Source organism: Stegodyphus dumicola, chromosome 10 (assembly GCF_044657685.1).
Source record: "Stegodyphus dumicola isolate Sdum_Otavi_A_Nest chromosome 10, ASM4465768v1".
Taxonomy (NCBI): Eukaryota; Metazoa; Arthropoda; class Arachnida; order Araneae; family Eresidae; genus Stegodyphus; species Stegodyphus dumicola.
This window is the reverse complement of record NC_140777.1, coordinates 149,702,277-149,728,411: the sequence shown is the minus strand read 5'-3', so window position 1 is coordinate 149,728,411 and position 26,135 is coordinate 149,702,277. Positions and strand designations below refer to the sequence as shown.

At 30.4% G+C, this 26,135-nt stretch overlaps 1 protein-coding gene across 1 annotated transcript in view; it reads left to right on the top strand.

Moving 5' to 3' along the window:
• Positions 1–25,567, top strand: part of LOC118199710 (EF-hand calcium-binding domain-containing protein 6-like) — a 100,950-nt gene extending 75,383 nt beyond the window's left edge. Inside the window, exons 12-18 of the mRNA XM_035371623.2 lie at positions 325–427; positions 2,246–2,428; positions 10,616–10,741; positions 12,473–12,661; positions 22,170–22,403; positions 22,526–22,765; positions 24,078–25,567. Of these exons, the coding sequence (XP_035227514.2) occupies positions 325–427; positions 2,246–2,428; positions 10,616–10,741; positions 12,473–12,661; positions 22,170–22,403; positions 22,526–22,765; positions 24,078–24,356 (1,354 nt within the window). The 3' untranslated portion in view covers positions 24,357–25,567. The remainder of the gene's footprint in view (positions 1–324; positions 428–2,245; positions 2,429–10,615; positions 10,742–12,472; positions 12,662–22,169; positions 22,404–22,525; positions 22,766–24,077) is intronic.
• Positions 25,568–26,135: the final 568 nt, after the last annotated feature.

Here is a 26,135-nt window from a genome sequence, read left to right as displayed (position 1 = left end):
AATTATAGGCAATAAAAAGTATATGCACCTGAAAATGTGATTTGGGCTTTAGCAAGAATGTGCTAATAATACACAAAAGTAACAAACTGAAAAATTCGCGAAGGTTTACTGCATTAAAAGTCTGAATCTCTAAACTGTCTTTCTTCTTCTTCTTCTTCTTCTTCTTCTTTTTTTTTTTTTTTTTTTTTTTTTTTTTTTTTAATAATAACTACTATGATTCTCAGATTTTTATTACATTTCTTTATTCTGATACATTTATTGTATAAATTTCTCCAAAAAAAACCATAAGTTTATTGATTTTTCTTCTCTCTATATATTTTTAAGGAGTCTTTTGAAGTTGGATTGCTATCCAGTTGTTCAGCGTATCAAAAACAGAGTTGTGAACCCAGATTCCCGTCTTCGATCTGTATTTACAAAAATTAATCCTGTATGTATGTTTTTAATAGTGTGAAAATTTAGTATGACAGTGAGATTATATGTAAACTGCTTTTTGCATAATTATTCTTTCATTTTTATGAAACTCTTATAAGGTAAATCTTAAATATTGATGAAGAAAGGATTAATTTTTTATTGTAAAATTGTTTCTCTAAATTTATATCTGCCCAATTTGAATATTAAAAATAGATTTAAAAAAAAAGAATATATTTCTGTGGTACAAACATTACTGATCCCATTTTCTTATATATGATCATTTGCATACTGAATCATGTCTTTAAAACACTAAATTCTAGATTTATCATAGATATTATACAATTTTATGAATTAATGTACTATATTTCGGAGCTGATTTAGTGAAAATTGAATAGAAATACAAATTAAATATTTAATTAAATTTCAGATGTAATTTTAAGTCCTGAAATCGTACAGGATTTAGAAATATTTTTATTAAAGTGTTTTGTGTTTTAAAAATTACTTCTCTTCATGTAATTGTTTATAAAACTTCTTTTATTTGTCATGCTTTGTTTTCATCTGTGATTTTTTGAGCAGGCACTTCTCAAATTTCCTTACTTTCATGTTTGCCAAGTCCCGTAAAACAGTTGAAAAGTGTGCATTTGGTGTCTGAGTGATCTCTTGTACTATTTTATTATAGATTTGATTCAACGAAATTTAATTGCTTGAAACAATGCAGGAATGAAAAAGGCTACCAGGTTTGTTTTGTAGCTTCAAATCCCATGGGCGGAATTTTGAAAATCAACTGCAAGTGAATCTCTTAATTATTCTTCAACAAAATGTTTTATGGGTTTTTTTTAACTGCAGCTGTTGCAATTTTTTTTATTTAAATTCATAAAAGTATAGCCAACTTTAATTCATCTCATCATAAAATTTAAACTATTTAATTAAGTATTAATGTATACATCAGAATCATATTATAAATAATTTCATAACTATAGTCCTGAGTAATGCATTATAAAATGAATTTAAGTCACTATGCAATGCAAAAACCTGCCCCAAAACTCTCGGTTTTTCATATTTCAAGGTTGACATGTTCAGTATGCATTTAGTTGTAGGTTTTGAAATTTCTAACATGCTGCTTGATCTATCCCCTGAAAATACCACCCTTGATCTGTTTTATCGAAATTAGCCATTTAATAAATTATAAGTTTTTTTTTTTTTTTTTTTTTTTTTATCATCATCTTAAATAAATATCATGATGCAGTATTGAGAATTTTGATTTTGGCCATTTTTAACTTTGTACTTGTGAATCAAGGGGCTGTTAACCAAATGATATCTGCAGTCAACCACTGAAAATGCTGCTAAACATATAATTGGAAAAAAGATTGGCTGTTAACCACACTTTAAGTCATGAGTTTTTTTTTTTTTTTTTTTTTTTTTTTTTTTTTTTTTTTTTTTTTTTTAAAGATTTAGCTTGGTAAAGCTTTAGATTGGACTTCTTTGGACACACTGCTTTAAACTTCTTTGGTCAGAGTTTTCATACTCTCTAATTCTCCATAATTAGATCTGAATTAAAAAAAAAAAAAAAATTATAAATTAGTTCCTTCTTCTGTGGAACTGACTGTGCCAAAGTTTTTGGGTTCTGCATAAGACAATAATATTATTTTGTATTCTCTAAGAATTAGATAGTTAAAGCATTTCTTTTGCCTTTATGGTCATGTTTTTATTGGGGAGGTTGTTATAGAGAAGTAGGCAGCTGTAGATTTGTGATCTGTTAACAGAAATATGTAAAAATTATGGACTGTATTACTAAAATAACAGTATTTTATGAGTTTTCTATATTTATTTACAGGATAAAGTATGGCAAATAACAAGACCTGAGTTAAAACATGCTATAGAAATAGGACTTGATTTTAAATTGTCAGATGATGATTTTAAAGAATTAATGACACTTTTAGATCCAGGCAACACAAATGTAATTAATTGCATGGATTTTCTTAGACTTTTTGATGAGACGTCTGGCAGAAATTTTGTTGTAAGTATTTTTTCTCCTGTTAAATTTTTTTATTGTGATGAGTTTATCGTGTTAATATTTAAAGTGATGAAAAACTGTCATTATTTTTTCATTGCTTCTTTTTAAATGATTTTTTTGATACGGATATTTGTATTAAATATATTACCTACTCATTTATAAAGAGATTTACCCCATGGCTTTGGCAACATGTAAAGATTTCTTTCTGACCTGGCTTCTTCTTCTTCTTCTTCTTCTTCTTTTTTTTTTTTTTTTTTTTTTCTTTTTTTTTTAGTTGTAGGAAAATTCTTTTTCTAAGTTCTAGGAACAATTCTTTTGAAGCTTCCAAAAGGCCAGACAAATCTATATAAGCAGTCATGTTTGAGCTATAACAGTCAGATTATCTATTGATTTATTAGAGAGACTGTAGTTAAGAAAGTTAGCTAAGTTGAATTTTAGAGTTTACTCTATGAATGATATTGGTAACTTGCAATATTTCTTGTATCTTAAGGCTGACTTCTGTTATTGCTGTGTTAACTATGAATTATTTATTGTGGTTATTTTTGGAGTACTGTGTTCTCTTATTAATTACCAAAATTAAAGTCTTTGTGCTCATCTGAAGTAATTATTTGAAATGATTTTCACAATTCGATGGTTGGGTCATTTATACAGGACTGAAGACACAAACCCAATAAAACAACTCGCATTTACCAAACCTATGGGAGCTAAAAGGCGAGGAGGGCCACCAATTAGGTGGTTTGATGCTGTTGAGGATGACATTGATACCATACATAGGGGAGACTGGAGGAGTATCGCCATTAATAGGTCCAGATTGTGTAGACTGATTGAGAGGGCCTTGGCCAGCAGTAGGTTGTAGTGTTGTTGGTGTCTAATAGTGGACTGTATGGGGCAATAATGTCTTTTAGTAGTTTATTAAATCCCAACAATAATATATGCGATACATTACGTAGAACCAAAGTTCTCGACAATTGACACTGATGCGACTTGGTGCCTGCAGATGAATGAACTAACATTTTCCCGCCTAGTTGGCAGTGTTCAATTTGAATTGCAAGATCGCCAAGTTTGGCGCAATTACAGTTAAAGGCAGCAACATTCTGCCCCCCATTGAATGATTTCATTCAACAATAATATATAAGAAAATATTAATTCAGTTATAACAATAAATATTTACTTTACATAATATTCCGCTGTTCTTTTAAAACACAGCAATAAACATGCATGATAATGACAGTACAATCAACTAAATATACTAAGTACATACTAAATAATTCAAAAATATCAAGCTATTACACTATTTCTAAGTTCACAAGGAATTCAACTGTTTACATCAAAATAGATAATTTTGTTACTGGTCGTTTCACAGACCATTTGAAGACCCAACATAGAGTAGACACTGTTCGAACAGTGACTACTCTATGTTGCCATCAGTTCCAGGGAAAACCTTTACAGTACAACCAAGAAACCATTTATTAACAAGTAAATGATCCTCTTTTATCAAAACTACAGAATTAAGTTTAACATTATGTTTTTTAAACTGCCACTTGTTCTTTGTTGGAGTTGATTTAAGTAGTTATTGCTCCATTTTTCCCAAAAACCTTGGACAATTTGATATTTTTTTGCCAGCAGCTTAATCTGTTCTCAGGCTTTTCTAGAAGTTTTGGTTCTGGAATCGCTGTAATAGGTCTAAAAATTAAAAAATGACCTGGAGTTAGAGCTACAGTATAATCGTCATCTGCTGGTAATGGAGTGATGGGCCTAGAATTTAATATACCTTCTATTTGAAGAGTCACTGTCACAAATTCTTCATACATAAGTTTTGTTTTACAACATGTTTAAGGTGATACTTAAATAATCTGACTCCTGCCTCCCAAAGTCCTCCAAAACTGGGGGCTCTAGGAGGCAAAAAGTTCCATTTTACTTCTTCAGAAGTCAGGTAATTTCCTAAAGATTCATCTGGGTTCTTAACAAGATTATACAATTTAGTCAGTTCTCTACTAACACCAACAAAATTTGTTGCATTGTCAGAAAATATGGTCAAGCTTCTACCCCTACAAGAGGATTTTTTTAATGCAGCAATGAAGGCATCGGATGACAAGTCTGATACTAATTCAAAATGTACTAGTGACAAAACAAACAAAAATAGCAACATGTATCTTTTGAAACTGTCCCTTTCATTGATGTGTATACTTTATATAAAATGGGCCACAAAAATCGATTCCTGTGCAATTAAAGGGTCCACTTATTCTTACCTGCTCCTGAGGAAGATGTCGCATTATTTGCTCAACTAGAATTGGTTTACCCCTTTTATAAGCTACACAATTGTGCACAATTGGTCATGCCTGTTTCCAACCTCTAAGAGGCGAAAACGTTTGTCTGACACAATTCAACAATGCTTGTGGACCTATATGCAGATATTTCTTATGCTAATGTTCCATTACTAATTTAGTGAACTGATGATTAGGTGGTAGAATAATAGGATGTTTCTGTGTGAAATTTAAATTAGCATTTTGAAAACATCCCTCTACTCTTAGCAACTGATTTTCATCAAAAAATGGATTCAATGATTTCAAACAGCTTTTATTTGCATTATGAGACTTCCCTTTTAGGTTTTTACTATCATCCAAAAAATATTTCACTTTGAGTTACCTTAATCAGATACAACTGTGCCCCAGTGACTTCTTCTACTGATAAAATTCCCCTTCTTTTTTCTTGGTTCTGACAGTTATAAATGAACCTGAAAATATAACTTACAATATGCAATAATTTAGTATAGTTATTTGTAATATTTAGAATATTATAAAACAGGTCATTAGTTAATGGGTCGACTAGAAAGTTTTGCAAATGAGTTGAATTAAAGTCAAATTGAAAGTCATTATTCACTGAAGTAGTTTGATTCAGCTGCTTTAGTTCCTTGCAGTAAATCACATCCAAATCTGACTGAGACACAGTTATGTACAAATCAACTTTTTGAGAAGGAAGGTCCATTCCACCAAAGTTTAAGATGTTCAACTTGATCTGGGCTAACACTTCTTGAAATCAAGTCAGCAAGGTTTTCTTCTGATTTCGCATATCTCCATTGAAACTTGTGTATAAGTTGCTGAATTTTGGCAACTTGGTTAGCTACAAATGTCTTTAATACATATGGAGAATTCTCAATTGATGCAAGAACTACAGATGAGTCACACCACATGTATATCTTATCCAATTTTAATTTAAGTGCACCTTGTTCATTAACTGCGAGAGTAACACTGCACTATAGAGTTCAAGTCTTGGTATGGAATCTGATTTTAATGGTGCGACTCTTGATTTACTACACAAAAGAACTGGAACCTGACTGCAATATACATTTGGCATAAATGTATATTGCAGTTGCCAATAAGCCAATTCTGAAGCATCAGAAAAATTGCTAGACAAAATTTTTCGATTAATAATTACACCATTAATTTTAGGCATCAACATGATGAAATTCTTCTACTAACAAGATTTCTTTTCTGGGAGGACATTATTCCAGCCAATTTTTAAAAGCCAAAGCTTCTGCATAAAAATTTTGGCTTTCGTAATAGCTGGTCCAGTTAAACCGAGTGGATATAAAATCTGTCTCTTAGTATAGTAATCATGCAATTTTGTAGTCACATTGAATGTGAAAGAATCTGAAACTGGATTCCATAAAATACCCAACACCTTCGTTTCAGTTCTTATTTCATTGGAGAACAAATAATCTTCAGCCTTAGTATCAACATTAATCAGCAATTCCCTCGGATTAGCGAACCATTTACGAAGCTTCATGCCTCCTTGACTTAAAAAAATTCACCAACTGATTTTGCAGTTCTTAAGCTTTTCTAAATAATCTACTCCTGATCATCATCCATATAAAAATCTTGAAGTGTGATTGAAACAGCTAATAGGAATTCCTTTCCTTCATCTTCAGCTAATTGTCGTAGGACTCTAGTAGCAAGGAAAGGGGCACTAGTAGTGCCATATGTAATGGTATTCAGCTTATTCTTGATATTATTCTTGATTTCTTCTTAGGACTTTTCTTCCAAAGAATTCGTTGAAATTTCCTCTGGCATGGATCTATTAAAATTTGACGATGCATTTTTTTTTTCTATCAGCAATAAATATGAAAATCTGTTTCCTTAACCTTATGATGGAAAACAAATCTTCCTGCACTATGCCTTCATTCAGTAACTGCTCATTTAAAGATGTTCCAGTTGATGTCTTTGCAGAAGCATCAAATACGTCTCTCAGTTTTGTTGAACTCTTGTCTGGACAATATATTCCATGATGCAGAATGTAATATGATGGTTCCAACTTTACATCTTCGTGTACTTCTTCCATATGGCCTAAAGTTTCATATTCCTTGAGAAAATCTTGATGTAAGGATAGTAATTTTGGTTCCTTTAGCAGGATGTAAGGATAGTAATTTTGCTCCATAACAAATTTAATCTCTTTAACGCATTGACTTTAGAATTTCCTAGATGTAAATGTCCTTCACTCTTCATAGGCATCTGGACAACATACCTTCTATTCTCATCTCTCGAATGTGTTCTTAAGAAATGATTCTCACATAATAATTCTTTCTGACTCGTCACAGGTTTATTTTCATCTATCCTCTAAATTTCCCAAAAATTATTTATGCTTTGATTCAAATCGTCCAATTCTTGGATTAACCCACAACATGCTGAATCTTCTTGCTTCAAACTGCTATCCATTTTTCTGCTGATAATATAACCAAATACTGAATTCTGAAGTATAAGGCTAGAGTTTTTCAGTGCAAGTTTTTTGCATTTTAATAAACCAAAAAAGATTTCAGCACCTATTAGTAGATAGATCTTTCGTGGCCTAACAAATTGAACAGAATTCGAATTTCCTAAGGACGTAATATCCAATTTCTGAGTAGATGTAATATTAATTATTTTAGGCAGTATTAAAAATTCTAAGTTTTTGTATTATTATTCTTCTTTATTAAGGACAGTGGCATTAAGTTTTTTTTTTATATTGAAAGTTCTATCATTTAAACAAGAAACCGAAACATGAATTTTCTCGCGATTTAAATAAAGTCTGGTTGACCATTCAACAGTCATGAAGTTACACATCAAACCGCTATCAGCAATTGCTCTGCAAGGACAAAGTTCACCATCTCTGTTCCTGATGTAAATTACAGCTGTCGCCAGCAAAACAGTTTAGAAATTTTTTTCAGCGTAGGAGTTGGTGAGCGAGGACCTCTGAGAAGCTACAGGTTGGAGGGGGGGGGATCTGGAGCACAGGAATCCTTCTGAATTTCTTTTTGCGCTTCGATGGCAGGTGTTTTCAGCTGAAGAAAATGCAACAGGCTATTATGGTGCGAATTGCATAAACTGCATGAAATGTTTGATTTGCATTCTGTCACTTTATGCAATGGTTTAAGGCAATTAATACAAAAATCGAATTTTTTTAGTGTCTCAAAACTGTTTTAAAAATTCACTGCTAAATTTTTAAATTCATCACACATATAAATTTGATGCGTCAATTTACATAATTTACAATTGTTGTTAGAAGGTTTGTTTTGAAATTACTAAAAATCCCTTTGCCTTGGATACTTGAAGTGTAAGACTTGAAATTTGAATTGGTAATTTTACTTGTGTTTTCGAGAACCTGACATCTTTTTTCAAGAAATGCGACAAAGTCTGCCCATTTAGAAGACTCAGTAGTGTTCAAACACATTTCGAATAATTTACAAGTTTCCTTAACTAATTTAAGGAGAATTAAATTTATCAGTATGAGACCCGAAAATGTATGCCTTTCAATGCTCCGATGCTTAAGAGCTCTAATATTTTGAGAAATATTATCCAATAACTTGCTGGGCACAACCGCCAATTCATTATTTATTTTTTTGCGTTAATGGAGTTAATATGTCTGTCAAAAATTAAGCTTTTATTTTCAAAGGGATTTTCTATCGCTTTATCGTATAATGATTGAAAGGATTCATCTTTTGTTTCAATCTGTTTTGCTACACCACATAGCGCTGATTTCAAATAATAAAGCTTTTCAACTTCTAATAAGTGAGAGTTGTTAGAAATTGTGCTAGTAAATTGAATTTTAAAATTGTTCCAATCCTGATGTTGGCAAAGATATATCCAGTAATTTAATTCTACTTCCAATATCCTTATCAGTTGAATAACTGTGACTTTCAATTACCGGTTGCTATCTTACAAAAGTTCTTCACTCACGTTTTTTAAAAAACATTATTCTTTCTTTATATTGTTCTGTTCTATTAAGTTAACCTTCCAAATCATCAACTGCAATAATTTTTTCGATTTCACTATCTATAAATATAAGGCTTGCTCTTTAACCACTAACTGAGCAAGTAGTTCTTCAATAACCTCACTCTTTGGATTTGAATTTTCAGTTTCGATTTGGAGTTTATCTAATCGCTTCATAGTAATAGTTTGCAAAGGTGTTCTTTTTTCCTTTATTTTTTCTATTTCCATATTGAATAGTCAAATAAAACAATTTTTCAGACAGTTCGAAATTTAAAGCAATGTATAAATTACTATAAATTAAACAAATGCAATGATTCGAATGCTTAAATTATACAGTTCTTAACTGAAAATTGTAGAATCAAAGTTCACTTACCCATTTTTCTCAGGGTAATGGCAAGCAGATCACTATGTAATGATAACCAGAGACAAAGAATTCTCAAAGCGAAAGGTCATCCATATCCAACGAGACAGAGAATTCTTAACAAAACAAAAGTTACACAGAATCTTCACAAGCCAATTCCAAGCTGCGGCTCGACTTACCAAAAAATGTTTGTGTCTAATAGTGGACTGTATGCGATAATAATGTATTTTAGTAGTTTTATTAAAACTCAACAATAATATATGCGATACATTACTTAGAACCGAAGTTCTCGACAATTGACACCGCGACTTGGTGCCTGCAGATGAACGAACTAACATTTTCCCGCCTAGTTGGCAGCATTCAATTTGAATTGCCAAGTTTGCCACAATTACAGTTAAAGGCAGCAACATATGCCAAAGCCTTTGTTTTATTATATGACAAGAATCAGTGTTTATATTGAGTCAATTATTTACTAACAAAAATTCAAATTATGATTTATTGCTGATGGCTTACATTTCAACAAAATTTGGTTCTTGAAGTATTTTGCAGTTTTTATTCTGTTTGCAAATCATATGACTATATGAGTAAATTTTTCTAATTATGAAGTTTAATTGAAAATTTTTATGGAGTTGCACATCTGAAACTTCAGCAAAAATATTTAGAACTTATTAATATTTATGGCAATATATTTAGATCATCTATAGGGCTTAATTTTTAAATTATAAATGCCAGAGGGCTGTACAAGTTTTCAGAAATGCAAAGAGAAATAAATAAATATAATAATAATGAGTAAAACAGTAAACAATTTATAATTGAAATTAAGTAAAGCATAAAATATTAATTTGATAATTCGAGGAATGATGAACTATATTATTAAAGTAATAAATCTTTAAAATGAAATGAATTCATAAGCACTAAAGGTGACTAAATTAATGGTAACAAAGCAGGGTGTATGTAGGACACATCCACACACACACCCCAAAAAAAAGAGAATGATAAGATTTTGAATAGCATTCATCATGGTCCTATAAAATAATTTCCTTATTTTGGTTTCCAGACCAAAAAAGGTTCCTATTTGGCCAGACAGACTACACAGAGTCCATAAATATTCTGAATCTTTCTGAAGCCTTATCATTTAAAAATAGAGGATTGTTATTGAAATTCTCAAGTTTTCATTAGCATTTTGTTTTTCCAAAGGAGGCATATTCTTCTTAGCTAGTGATTTAAATATTAGTTTTACTGACTGCTAAAAGAAATGTTAGATTAGTAACAGAATTATCTTAGAATGTTTATATTGTAACTTTATTACATTACAAACTATTGAAGTTAATCTTGCTTGGAGCTTTGGTGTGCTTTGCTTGGAATTACTATTTCACTCGAAAATTGAGAAGTACCAAAGCCCGGCTCTAATTGAATTAAAAGTCAAGCTCTTTCAAGTCAGTTTTATTATTCAGTTTCCAGCCCTTTCAAGTCAGTTTTATTATTCATGCTTATATATACTTAATTATAATACACTTATACAATTTAAAATGGTTTTTCATAATACTATTAAGGAATTGTATTAAATTTTGCTGTATTTTTTTTTAGAGAGAAGATAATTTGAGTGATTTTCATGAACTTCCTAATGTAGAAAAATATCAGCATCTGTGTGGCAAAAAATTGAAATCTAAACTTAAGCATCATTTAAACAAAAATATCATCAACATAGAAAGAGTAAGCTTCTTCTTATTTTGATTTAATATCATCTAATTTTAAGAGTTGTTCTATGATAGGAGGAAAATAACAAATATATAACAGAAAAGAAAATTTATTTTTAGCATAACATTAAAGTAGGTGTTTGAAGATTTAATTTTCAGACCTACATTAAATTTTTATTTTATTTTAAAAAGTTACTTTATATGCTATGTATTTATGTAGTTAAATCTTATAGCAAGCAAAGAAAGGAGACTCCAAAATTTCTGCCCTGCAATCATTACTTGCTGTATCTCTGTTGACTGCATGGAGATGAAATTTGTAATTTTTTTAATTTATGGTAATGGCATTTAGACAGTTGTGGCTGTTTGCCCATCGCATTGTTTTATTATAATCAAGTCTGATTATATTTTTAAATTGTTTCAGAATTGCTTGCATTTTAATGTCATTTACATAACTTCCATTTTCTTATGATTTTGCTAAAAAAGATATAAAAGGGAAAAGAATAATTTTAAATGAAGCTGCTTAATTCATTAAATTCTCTTATAATAGGGTACAAAAAAATTGTTAAGTTAAACCTGGAAATATATTGCCTAAAAATGAATATGCATTCCTCAGTCTCCAGAATTAGAATTTATTTGGTCCAGAATTTTCATAAACAGTAAGTTGTAATTAAATAATAAAGTTAGGAGTAAAAATTCAAATAAATATCAAGTAAAAACAAAATGTCATATAAATTATTATTAGAGGATGTAAAGAAAAAGTAGGAATCAGAAACTGAAAAGAAAGAAATCTTGTGATTGCTCGAGATCAGAATTTTGTTTCCCTTTAAATATTTTGCATATAATTGTTTCTGTATTTGGGATTTATTATTCATTACATACTGATTAAGAAAGTTTTGGCCTTCTAAAGGAAAAATTTTATACTTCAGTGTTCCCTTAGGTTGCATTCGAGGACTGGCAATACATTGAAGATTATATTCTATTGTTCATCAGTCCTTTATACTTTCTCTCAAAGAACATGCTTATTTTTATTTGAAAATGTACCTATAAAATAGTCTGTTGTTTATTAGGGTGAAGGAAAGCACATCTGATTATTAGGGAAATAGAATGAGGCCAGAATTTGGGATCAGTGTAACAATACAATTTCATGAAAAGCAGTTCTACTCATACAATTCAAGTTTTATTTTCATAAATAGTTCCACACTTAGCAGCCATAATTTCATCCTTGTCTGGGAAGAAAAATAAGTTTCCTTTTCATTCATTCGTATAATATAAAAAAATTTCATTTTTTTAACAAATTTTGGTACTTGTGCATCAATCAAGAGCAGGAAATAAAATCACTAATTGAAAATTGCTAACTTAATTACTTACCCTATTGGAATGAAATAAGAATTTAATTTGAATAGAATAAATTTATCATAAAGCGTGACATAAGTATTGCTTCTTAATTAAAACTTTATTAATTTAAATTTTTAACCATGAAAATTAATGGTCAAAAGCAAGACATTTTGCAATGAAAAAGAATACTGTTATTAAACAGGAATTACGAAGAAAAGATATTTTTGTCATACAAAACATTTTGCAAAGAAAGAGAATTATGTTATTAAATAGGAATTACAAGGTAAACAAATAAGCAATTTATCATATCCGTTGTTAATTTTTATACTATGCAATTAATTTTTGTGTGACTAACTTAAAACTACCTATTTTTTTAATGGTGAATTTTTTCCTGACGTGAACTTTTTTTCAGGCTTTGTTGGTTTGTGACTGTGATCAAAGTGGTTTCATTTTGCCAGAAAGATTGAAGGATATTCTCAGCAATTTTTGTTTTCCTCTCTCAGATGAACAATTTGAAGACTTAGTTGCTGGTTTAAAAAAGTATGGTGACAGCTTAAACTATAAAGAGTTTTTAAAACTTTATAAAAAGAAGTCAAATGAAGTAGGTTTTTTTCCCCTCATTTTAATACTTTAAACTAAAAATTATCTAATTTTTAAAAAAAGGAATACTTGACTACTAGAGCTTTTAATTATTTTATACCTTTGATTTAAAATGAGTTCTGTATAACTGTGTGAAACAAGTATTAAATATTTAAACGAACTTTTTGCCATAAATGAAAGATAATTTTATGGCAATAAAGGGGCAGATAATTTTTGTCATACGATAAAGCTATACATGTAATTTGAATTTAGTGTAAATCAAAAGAATTTCATGTAATTTTATTTAAAAAAAAATAAATAGAAATAAAAAATAAAATTTTTATATGGATGGAGTATTAATAACTAATCCCTTTAACTATAAATCTTTTGTTGGGGTATGAGATTATTAAGGTAAATTACTTGTCACTGTGTTAAAACACATCTCTTAAAAAATAATATAATACTTTCGAAGAATAAGGAGCCCTATATTGATGAGAGTCTATATTGATACTTTCGAAGAATAAGGAGCCCTATTGATGAGAAAGTATAAAATAAGTCTATGCCTGAATTGATGAGAAATTTATGGCAACTGGAAATTTTGTGAACTTCTAATAAATCTGGTGGTAGTCTCAGCTTAGCAGACAGTGTTACCATAATAAAAGTTTGAGATTATGTAAAATTTGGTTTGGTTTATTTGATTATGGCAAAGCACTTGAGAGCTATCTGCCTAAGAGGAAGTATGCCTTTGTGGAGGATTTCCTAATTGAAACTTGCACATGTAAACTTTCCCGTGGAGAAGATCATGAAACACCCATGCAGCCAGCCTGTTTCCTGAGATTCAAAGTCCGAATTGAAGTACCAGTGTTTAGCAACTTTACCACTCAGCCACTAGAGGGCCCCATAAAATTTGACAGCAACATATTTAATTACTGTACTGTCATATTTAACCACTATTAATATATATTATTAAATTTAACATATTTAACATTATATCAACATGTTTCAGCCCAGATAGTATAGTGGTTAGGGGAGCATGAATCCAGGAGAAGGCATGGATGTAAAATTGTCTGTCCTTTCAATAGGAGGCAATGGTAGTCCACTAGTGGGTGCCTCCATAATAAAGAGACCACTACATCTGGCCTTAGAAGTGGCCGATGCTGGCATAGGCAAGCACCTGCCATTGGGGGGGGGACATATATATGGCTTGCCGTGGCATATGTGGGAATTATGGAATTCGTTTGAGGTAGCAAAAAAACAATTTAAGTTAAATCTTTGGCACAGATTTAAGAAGAATCCAAAGTTTCATGAGCATTGCAAAGATGTGATAGATCAACATTTATAAGAAGGTATCATGGAAGAATAAGACTAAATGAAAACTGAAACAATGCTTTTTAGTTCATCAAGCTGTAATTAGAGTAAACATAGGCACCACAATAATATAAATATATTTTTAAATAATGTAACTATGCATTTGTGGCTTTTGGGAAATATAGTTAAGACTCTCAGGCTTTCCTATTTACTTTATTTGTTAACATTAACTAAATATGATAAAATATTTTTCCTCCTGTTTAAGAGGATTGTGAGGTTCTTATGTTCTAATAAGTCTGACAAAAAAGAAAAGCTTAAATTCATCATTTGTTCACATTTGATTATATTTTTGATTTTCTGCTATTAATAATTTTTCAACTTTCAGATTAGGTCTAGCTAACTCATTTGGCACATATACCAAAGTTTTAAATTTTGCTTGAAAATTGCAAGTTCGAATATAGCTGAGCTATTTTCTGATTTTTTTCACTGAAAAAAAATGTTTTATTGTTTCTATAATTAATAGAATTCTGTTAGTATAAAAATTATTAAAATTTTTACATGTAATGTGTAATATTTTTATGCAATAAAATTTATGCCAGTTAATTATTTATATTCATTATATAAATACAATTATTAGATTTTTATACTATTTATAAAATAATAAAATTTGTTTTTCCTCTTTAATACACTTAAAATGATGCTTTATAATAAATCTAATTAACAGCAATGTATGTAATAGTTTATGCTGTATAAAGTAATGATTTATTCATTTAGTTAAATGAATGTTTGTACATATTTATATATGTGTGTGTGTGTACATACATGCATTACATTTTGCAATTAATTTCTTTCCTTTCATTGTGTGTGTTTATATATGTATATATGTAAGAAAAATAAAGAATATGTAATAGATTAAATTAGCAGCGAAAATTAATTCCCTTCTGCATTCTAAAAATAGTAACCTCTATTTGCACTGCATCATTTCGAGACTAATCCATGTCATATGACTCTTACATAATTCTGATGATTGTAAATGGAACTAAAACTCTTAACAGCCGATAGTAATGTTATAGCAGCATTGAAAACCAAAACTAACTCAGTCTGAATTAATATTTCACCCTGCCCATAACTCACTTGCCTTCAATGCTTTGGCCTAGCTAGGCTGCTGTCTGTCTGCTGCTTCCTTCTTGCTGCAAAGTTATCAAAATTGTAAACCTCTTGGAAAAGGCACAATTAATGTGCCAACTTGATTGTGGCCACAACATGTTTGCTGAAATAAAAGTTGAATTTAATATATTTTAACTGCCAAATTTCTTACTCGTAGTGAAGTGGCATTTCAGCATTCCCCGGAATTAAAACTCTGGCTGTTCATTATGGATTCAACCGCCTGTGTTCTACTACAGAATCTATTACATATATAATTGATAATGTTTTTACCCCAGAAAGTATATTATACGTAGCGTATTCGGAAACTAAGTACCGTTTCATTCTAGTGCCGTCGCACCGCTGTGGTAGGCGTCTCGCGCATGCGCACTAGTCTTTCTTGTTCACTGACTTTCAATTGTCGCCATTTTGGTTGCTCTATGTTGTGTTTTCAGTTTGCTGTGCACATTCAAAATGTTTAAGACAATTAGTTCTCCCGCTGATTGTGAGATTCGTGCCGTGATTAAATTTTCGAACGCGAGGAATGTTAAACCGGCCGAAATTTATCGTCAAGTGACAGAAGTTTACGATGAATACGTGATAAGTGATGGAATGGTGAGAAAGTGGGTAAGAATGTTTAATGCAGGTCGAACAAATGTCCACGCCGAGGCTCGGAGTAGTTGGCCTTCTGTTGTCACCGATGATTTGGTAAGGAAAGTTGATGAAGGAATTCATGAGAACAGACGCTTCACGATGGATGACAACTCTTTCAGAGGCATTTCCACAAATTTCACGTACTGTTTTGTTTGAAATTGTGCCTGACCGATTGAATTATCGCAAACTGTGTTCCCGATGGGTTCCAAAAATGCTCACTGATGTTCACAAAACAAAGTGACTTGGTAGTGCCCTGACATTTCTCGCACGGTACGGTGATGAGGGAGAAAACTCTTTAAACCAAATTGTGACAGGTGATGAAACTTGGGTGTGTCATTTCACACCAGAATCGAAACAACAATCGATGGAGTGGAGACACACTCATTCTCCGAAGAAACAAAAGTTCAAAGTTAAAATGTCATCACAAAAAATCATGTGCACTGTCTTCTGGGATAGGAAAGGCGTTTTGCTTACTGAATTTCTTCCCAGAGGTGAAACCATTAATGCGGCACGATATTGTGAAACTTTAACAAAACTAAGGCATGCCATTCAAAACAAACGAAGAGAAATGCTCAGTAAAGGAATTGTGTTGCTCCATGACAATGCTCGGCCCCATACTGCTGGTGTCACTCAATCGTTAATTCGACAGTTTCATTCGGAGCAGTTCGATCACCTGCCGTACAGCCCGGACATGGCACCGTCCGACTATCACTTGTTCCTGCACATGAAGAGCGAGCTTGGTGGCAAGCGCTTTGGATCTGACGATGACACGAAAAATGCTGTGGAGTCGTGGTTATCGAGACTGGCGGGAAGTTTCTTTGACGATGGTTTACAAAAACTGGTCACCCGCTATGACAAGTGTTTGATCATTAGCGTAAACTATGTTTAAAAATAGTTTGACATGTATTTTCATGTAAAAATAAAATTGGATTCGAAAAAATTGTTTTACTTTTTTTTTTTTCCAAAACGGCACTTAGTTTCTGAATACGCCTCATAGTCTCGAAGCAGCATTTTGCATTGAATCATTTTACATATTATATTTAAAGAATCTAAATAGTGAAGAATCTACATGAATGTAAGTATGTTTCGCACATTGTGAAAAAACAGTAGTAAATAATCATCAAATTTTGTATAACATAGGCCTCCACCTGGAAGCCTGAATTTAAAATTTGTTCTATTGTTTATTTCATATTTTCTAAAACTTTAGCAATTATTTTGTTAAAAAACTCAACAATTTCAAAGTGAGCAGTGGCAACACTGTAGGGAAAAAAACATTTTTATCTCCGGTGTACAAGACTATCTATCGGAAATTCTAAAGATATGCTGTTTTTAAAGTACATTAGCCCAAATACTCCCAAAATGTGTATTTGTCTGTAAATGAAAAAAAAAAAAAAAAAAAAAAATGCCCATTTGGGGTGTAAAATAAAATCTGAAAGTTTTCAGATTTTTTTTAATTGATTATTCCCCCCCCCCTTGCTTATGCCTCAAAGAACGGCTGTGTATCATTAAATAAGTTTTATGCATCCTCATTTCACATTTGTACAGCTTGCAATAAGTGCATATCATGTCGGTTTTCATTCTTACTCCCTAGTAAAATAGCCCTAGGTTTTTTTGGACACAATTTTTGTTCCTTAAAAGTCCTCTGTATCTGCTCTGCTTAATCCTTATTAATTTTGGCTGTAACCAGCAAAAGGCCCTTAGTTTTACCCATCTGACATTATTTCTTCTTCTCTTTTTTTTTTTTTTTTTTTTTTTTTTGAATCAAAATGGCAGTCAAAAAAAAAAAAGAGAGACTGCCGTTTTGATTGTGAATTAATAATTTTTGGTGATTTATTGAAAAATATGTACAGTCAAAAGTCATTAATTTGGACACCCATAATCCAGAATGATCTATAATCTGGACCTTAAAGCTAAAAACTTTCTGCGCATGCGCTGCGTTGACACATGCGCATAGGCATTTACGCGTGCACTTAAGACCTTTACGACTGCTCATATGTGTGTGCGCAAATGCAGAATACGTTTTCGCGTTTAATGTATAACGGACGGTATAAGAAAATTATCCAATTATCTATTTCAGTTAATGGTGATGATTGCGTTGTTCCTTAATCTTCGAACTGGATCCGGCTTATTACTTTTTTCAGACTGTTAAGAGCAATTTTATAAAAGTAAACTTGAACTTTCAATTATGTCAAATAGAATTTCCGATGCTGGAGCTCCCAAAGGATCTACAAAATGAAAGTATGTTTCGGTGTCCATCAAACAAAAAGTGGAATTGCTGCAAAAAATGGATAAAGACATGAAGAAGGTGACAGATAGGTTAGTGAAAACGAAAAAATTTCGATTGACAAGTTAGTCGGTATTCTCGGCACAGCAATTACGGGACTTGAACAGCGGAACTTTGTAACTGAACAAGAAATTATGTCTGTTTATAGAATTAAAGAGAAAGTATTAGCACATAAAACGAAGCAACTTAAACAACTTACATTGAAATAAATGTTTAATAAAGTAAACAAATAAATATTAAGCTTTTTCTTTTTGTAAATTTTGATACCCTTTAGATCATAATTGTTCTTTATTTCATAAATTACTGTTTCATATTTTTAATTTTAGAATTTCTGCATGCCATCTTACGAGATTTAAACTGATGATCTATAATCCGGAATCGCCGAAGTCCCGACGAGTCCGGATTAATGACTTTTGACTGTATTTGGGTTAAAGTTTTAATTCTTTCCTACTTTTTAATATATATGGTGAATACTTGAAGCATGAGACCCTGCTTTGATTGAAACAAACATTTCAAAGTCCCCCCCCACCCCCGAATGAAAAGTTCATAAAATATTACATCTTTTCTTTTTTGGGGATAGAGTTGGTGCTAAATCTGTGGTGCTAAATCTGGCGACTTATCAACATTTTAGCCATTTCAAAATCAGTTTGTATACAAAATTTTTTATTCAGAAATCTGCGAAATTTTGACTATTTTTGCAAAAATAATAGCAAATAATTATATAAAAATTAAAATATTATAAATTAATATTATAAAAATAATGATAATAAATTAAAATTATATTTAAGAAATAACATTAAAATGAAACATTATTTTCTCTTGCCATATTTTAAAGTGACATTATTTTCATTTTGGTGACTTTGAAATATTTGGATTCTGAAAAATGAGCAAGATAATAAATGCTACAAAGCACAGTTTCTGAAGCACTTCTTATAAAATACAAAAATGCTACTGTAACTATTTAAAAATAGATTTCATTTTTTAAAAATATTTTTCCACATTAAGAGTTTCCCATGTAATTTTTTTCGGAATATTTAAACGTGTATCAGGTTTCTCTAGAAAATTCACTTTATCCTCCTCTTTTCTGAATTTTTTTCCTGAAAATCTTCTGGCTCTTTTAGCTCTTACAGAGTTGGTATGGATAATTTTTCTTCCTAAAGGCAAGATTTATAGATTATTATTTTGAAGGCAAAATTTATAGATCTACATTTTCCAGAACAGTGTGACAAAATGAAAAGTGTTTCATGGTATTAACACGGATGTGTTCTATAGGAAATTTGTGGTGAATTACTTATCTTTTGGAGAATTTTTGGAAGAACAACGAAAAATTTGAATTTTTCTCCTTTTGATCCCAGAAGTCTTTCTCTCAGTATGTCTATCTTCCCTTTATTTTCTTATCTTTCCACTAGACACAAGCATCAAAGAAAGCAAAGAAATTGAAAACTAACAATTAATTTACAGATTCATCACATATGTGTCAGTGCATCATACATACCTCAGTGCATGCTCTAAATTCTAGATATTTTGCTCTAAATTTTATTGCTTAGTGCTTCAATAAATTCTAAAAATTCTGCCGCAGGCATCAACCTTGACTTCATATCATTTCATATTTATTTTCAATACTCATATTACTAAAGAAATAAAATTATCAGTTTATTCTATACACTCTAAGTAAAAAGCAGTTCTTTAGAATTACTAAAATCTTTAATTAAATATAAAAATTCTAAAATAAAGAGGAAATTCAGTAAAAAAGAAACTGGTTTTATATATAGAGAGAAAATTATTCTTCAAAGGTACATTGTTGAAACGTTAGCAAGGTAGGAGAAAATGTTAAAGAGAAGGAAATCAATGTAAATTAGCTAAAATATCTGGAAACTTTTGAAGTTAAAAAGTTGCATAAACATTTATTTTGTTTGTGCTACAAAGCATAAATGTTGTCTAACTTTTAATGTTTAGTTATACTAATATCATTTTAGAATCAATATCATAAAATTCTTCATCACCATCATCAATATCATAAAAAACTTCTGTAAAATGTTCTTGGTGCTTTTTTAACAGATATTTTTTAGAAATAGAAAAACACTGTAATTGTAACCATGTATGACTATCTAACTACATGATTTAATTATTTGTGACCAATTGCTCACCCCTAGAAGTTATCTCTACATTATTAAGGTGAATTATCTGCTCTGCTTAATCCTTATTGTGTATGTAAGATACAGCACAAAAATGGAAATATTAACATAAAAACCGATTCCTTACAGATAATGAGACTTGAAATAATACAAAACAACCTACCATCTTTGGTATTTAGTAGCTTATTTGAACTTTATTTTAAATACTGTATGTTAACTGGATCACAACTTCAGCAAATCTTCATGGAGATATGATACTAGCTGGGTTAAAGTGCAACTAGCTTTCAATGCCAGGCATTCACAGCTGTTCTGATCAGTGGTTCTCTGTTTCTGGGCAATAAACTGCAGTGTCGACAGCCAGACTTCTGTCATGCATCATGCTGATTATTATTTTACTTCATAATTTAACTAATGCCACTTAACATAAAATTTTCATATGCCTCTGTACTGAGCAAGTACATGGCAAAATGAAGCATAAAAGAAGCAATTAGTATATAAAGCTGGCTAGTAAAATTTAAATAAAAAGTCATTATTTTTCTCTAAATTTGTTGGACTATTATAAATGTTACAAGAAATTTTATACTGTAATGCTAATTACTTGAAAAAATTATGAAGTTAATTTTATTCTTGAATTTACATTGTAATTAAGTTAAATATTAGATTATATTTAATAAAAATGTATCCTATTTACAGATTTATTTTATTCTTACAAATTGCAAAACTGAAGTTATATAAGTGGTATTACAAAAGCGGTGTTAAAGTGTAGATAATTGTTTTAGTTTATTCAGTTCCTGTTGGTTTGATAGGTCCTTAAGTTTTTTTCAGTGATGGTCCTTAAAAGTGCTTAATTTTCCCATGCAGAAGTGAGTACAAACCCTCCAAGTATGGATATATTAAGCCAAGAAGTAGTTCTGAACTCTTTCATATTAATCATAATCCACACTCTATCTAACACAGCAGCAATAATCTGAATTTCACTTTGTAAGTCTGCTCACAGCTCACCAAAATATTAAATAAAGTAATCAATCAAACATATGGAAACATCTGCGATTAGTGCTAAAAATTGTATGCATGTATGCCTATATGCTACAGGTGCAGGATTACCACTTATCAAGTTTTATTCAAGCTTAAACAGATTACATTTTATTAAAAATTAAATTTTGAAAGTAGCAGAGAGAAGTGATGGAGCAGCAGAAAATTTGCAAAATCACATAGACATGAATTTTGCTAGCACAAGTTTGTCAAAAGTAGTAAATTTATGAAAAATCGCATGATCTGATAACACTGCACCTAACAAAAACCTTCATCAACAGAAGGTATTGCTGTGTGTTTGGTGGATCAGTGCTTATATTATGCACATCGAATTTCTAGAGAGTGGCCAAACCACCACAGCAGAGGTTTACTTGTTCCAGTTCCAAAGAGTGGCAACTGCACTGCATCAGAAGCAGTCAACACTATTTAACATGAAAGGAATGATACTTGTTCAAGATAATCTCAGACCTCATACAGTAAAAGTGACCCAGAAGCTGATCAACTACTTGAATCTCAGACCTTGTATAGTAAAAGTGACCCAGAAGCTGAGCAGCAGTTACTTGGGTGGGAAGTTTTACTTCATACGCGTTGCCTTCCAGACATTGCACCTTCCAGCTATCACATGTATTTTGGCCATATGTAACTATATGTTTGAGCAGCAGTTCTATATGCTGGTGATGATCAATAGTCCAATTTTTTAACTCTGTGAACAAGAACTTTTGCAAATATGAGAATAGATAAACCTGTAACTCAATGGCAACATGCAATGCAAGTTGCAGCAGATTATTTTCTAAAAGCATTTGCACAAAACTACTGGGTTGTTTTTTCTCATTACAACAATAGCACAAACTTTTTCGAATTCCTTGTGTTTCAGTAGGATTTATTCAATAGCAAAATTTAGATGTTGTGATTTAATTTTTGAATTGAATGGTAGAAATAAAAATAAACTAAAAATGCACTCTATTATTTTGTAGGATGCAGACAAATGGGTAGCTATTGTTGAGAAATTAGTTACTTATAAATCAAGATGTCCTCCAGAATTGCCAATAGATGAGGTTGAAGAGTTACTTCGTGACTGTGTATGTGCCCGAAAAAGTGCTATGTTGAAGGATTTCAAAACACTTGATGTATGCAATGTTGGAGTAGCTTGCAAAGATGATGCTAAACATGTCTTGAATAAATATGCTTTTCGATTCAGTGATAAACAAGTAATATACCTTAAAATGATTACTTTGCATATATCCATTTAAAAAATATTGCTTTGCATATGTGTATTTTTTGCCAATTATGAATTGAAAAATAAAGTTCCTTTTTTTTTTTTTTTTCTCAGTTTCATGAAATATGGAAGCGCTTTCCTGTCAACAAATATGATCAGTTGTTGTATGATGAATTTTTAGAAAAGTATTCTGCAAAATCTGATAAACTAGTATCCAGCAGCAACAAAAGTGTGCAATATAAAACTGGTGAAAAAGTTGAAGATGAGAAAGACACTGAGGAAAGAGATAAAAAAGAAGCAAGTAAAACGACTTGTGTTACTCGCAAAGCCCCAGAAATAAGAAAAAGTGCAAAGGTATTATTTCTGGACTTTGCATTTTAATCCATTCAAACATAATTTTAATGAACTCAACAGTGGCTAAGTATATAAGAATATTACATTTTAAAATAAAACTATATTCTTATTTGGCAAACTTTTTTTTTTTAATTGAAAGCTTTGATAATGTAACTTTTATTCACTAAAGCAAAATTTTCCACTTTTGGCACCTTTCATTTATTTTGTTTATGTTTTCGACTACATAAATGTAAAATAAGATATTGAATTGTTTTCCCCTGTCACTTTTCCATGTAAATTTGTAGGTTTTATGGCAAAATTAGAGATTACATAAAATGTTTTATTTAAGTGATTTTTGAGGGAGTGCAATCACCATTTTTAGTTTTATTCTCAATCTAACTTACTTAATCTATTAATTATAATTAGTAAAATAAATGACAGATCATAAGTATAATTTTTAGAAAATATTCAAGAAATTAATATTCAAGAAATTCAAGAAAATTAATTATAAAAAATTTGTACATTTTGATTTTCTGCTTTTATTATATGTTATCTTTTGTTTCTGCTTTTGTTGTTTATTTGTTATATGTTGTCAAAAGAATGATTGTAGTAGTTAAAATTTAATAAGAAATTTGTGATAAATATAATGTAGCAACATTTTGCAACAGCAAAGTAATGAAAGTTTTACTTTTCGGCAAGGAATTTGATATGTTCTAATTATAGTTATGCCATTGTATATAAATTTACTAACAGATTTTTTTTTTTCCTTAAAGTTTGAGTAATGAATTTAAGTCAGATAGATAGGGTGTATTGAAATATTTATTAGGTTTTTGACTACTGTATATTTTTAATGTATTTTCATTGAAATTTGCAGATTAAACTCTGTAAAATAAATAATGTGCAATTTTTAAAAGTATTTCAAGTTCAAGTATTTACTTTGCCATTTGTAAAAGGTGTCAGTTTGGGTTTGCAAAAAGCAGCATTTTATCACCAGACATATTAGAAATGTGTCCTTGGTATGTTGATTCAGTCGCAGAGGGGCCATAATGAAATCTGTTAAATGCTTACTTTTTTTTAATCAAGGTGAGATTGAAAGAAATCAGGTTATATAGAAAATGTGTTTTGTGAAAACTTATTGACGCTCATTTCGTGTTTTGAATATATTGTCATCATTGCTTTTAGCTTGGTAATTGTTAATTTTACTTATTTATTTATTTTGGGTAACTAACAAAGAAAGATATTTATAAACTTCTATTTAATTTTCCTGAAATCTGTGCATCTTTAAATAAATAGAAAGTTATTGTTTAACATCATGTAACCTTTGCATTTTCAGGTAATTTTGTATTCAAAGGCTCCACATTTAAAGCACATTTTTGATGCTATGGAAAGTGCCATTATTAGAAATTTCAGAAAAATTCGTTTTCATTTACATCGTGCTGATCCAAAAGTAACTGGTACTGTTGATTTTACAGTACTTAAGAATATCTTGGCGAAATCTGGAATATATTTCACCAAAGAAGAAGAATTTCACATCTTGGAGTATTTTGATGTTCATTTAAAAGGAAAAATCAATTATAGGGACTTTTTACGTATATTTGTATGGTATGCTTAATTTTTTTAATGTGACAGTCTTGTAAATTGAATTTTATTTTGTGGTAGATATTCTTGTAAATTGATTAAAATTTAATACTGTATCAAATTTTTTATTATTTAAAATTTGAAAATTTTATTGATTCAAATGGAATGTTTTATAACCTGATTATTGTAAATTCAGTATGTTCATATTCTGCTGGTTTTTATACAATTCTTTTATATCTATTTGTTTCAAAATCTGTTACTGAAATTAAATAAATCATTTATTTTTTATTAAAAATCATTTGATTACATATGAATTGCAATGATTTAAAAATGCGTAGATGAAAACAACAACCTTCAACAGCTTTCGATATTGCGTAGATGACTGAGAAGACCGTAATGGCTGAGTGGGAAGCATGATGACACAATTTAGCACAACATATCTTGAAAAATCACAATTTTTAATTTTTTTACGCATATCAAATCATCCTTTTGCAGATAAGACATTTCCTAATTATATTTGAATACAGTAAAATGCATTTTAAAGTACGACATCATTTTCGGCAAGAAAGCGGCAGCAGCATGGTTGAAAAGCGTCTTGCCAGCAGCAGAGCTTATGCGAAAAAGGGGGAAGTTATAGTACTTTCGGAGGAAGAAGGCTGGGAGTGGGAAAGTTTCAGTTCAGAGTTTTGGTTTGCAATTAATTTGATTGTACAAGAGGTATCTGCATTAAAACGTTATGTAAGATAGAAATATCTGGAAACTGTGAGAAGAAATGAAGTTAGGGGCAGATCACCAAATTTAGAATGTTAATTTTGAGGTCGCCAATTATTTTTTTGAAACAGCTGTCATATTTTGTTATATTATATTTATATATGTATGATTAAAACCATATACAGTTATGAACTGAAAAAAATATTTTCTTTTTTATTCACTTTATGCTTCTAAGGTCTATACTTAATACTTTAAAATTATACATATAAGTATAGGTATTGGTAGAATGAATTAAAATATTGTTGAAACTTTTTAATTCTTTTTCACTCTAATGTATTTAAATAAAATATGTATACAGTGGGAAAAGGGAATAAAACAGAAAGATGAAAGCAAGTACTTGAATGTAGACATTAGTTGTCCATTGATTCTTATCAATTTATCAAGCAAAAATTCTGAATTCACATGCTCGTTCTTAGCATTGGTAAGTCCTGCATTACAATTTTTCAATAACAACATATAAGTGTAATGACATTTTTTATACAGACAAAATCAAATACCAGCCAACTATATCTCAGTTTTTTATTGGCATATGAATTTACATATAAGGACAATTGATCGTATTTTTTTTTTTTACTTATGCCTCATTAGTCTTTACCACACTTTCAAACTGTATCATATTTTTGGATAGAGGGAGTAAATAGCATCAGAGCAAGCTACAGTAAATTCTTTTTTTCAGTAATATGATGCCTATTACATATACAGTCGTTAATAATATATAAGTCGTTAATCCGGACTCGTCGGGATTTCGGCGATTCCGGATTATCGATTTTTCCGGATTATAGATCATCAGTTTAAATCTGGTAAAATGGCATGCAGAAATTATAAAATTAAAAATATGAAACCGTAATTTACGAAATAAAGAACAATTATGATCTAAAGGGTATCAAAATTTACAAAAAAAAGCTTAATTTATTTGTTACTTTATTAAACATTTCTTTCAATCTAAGTTGTTTAAGTTGCTTCGTTTTTTATGTGATAATACATTCTCTTTAATTCTATAAACAGACATAATTTCGTGTTCAGTTACAAAGTTCCGCTGTTC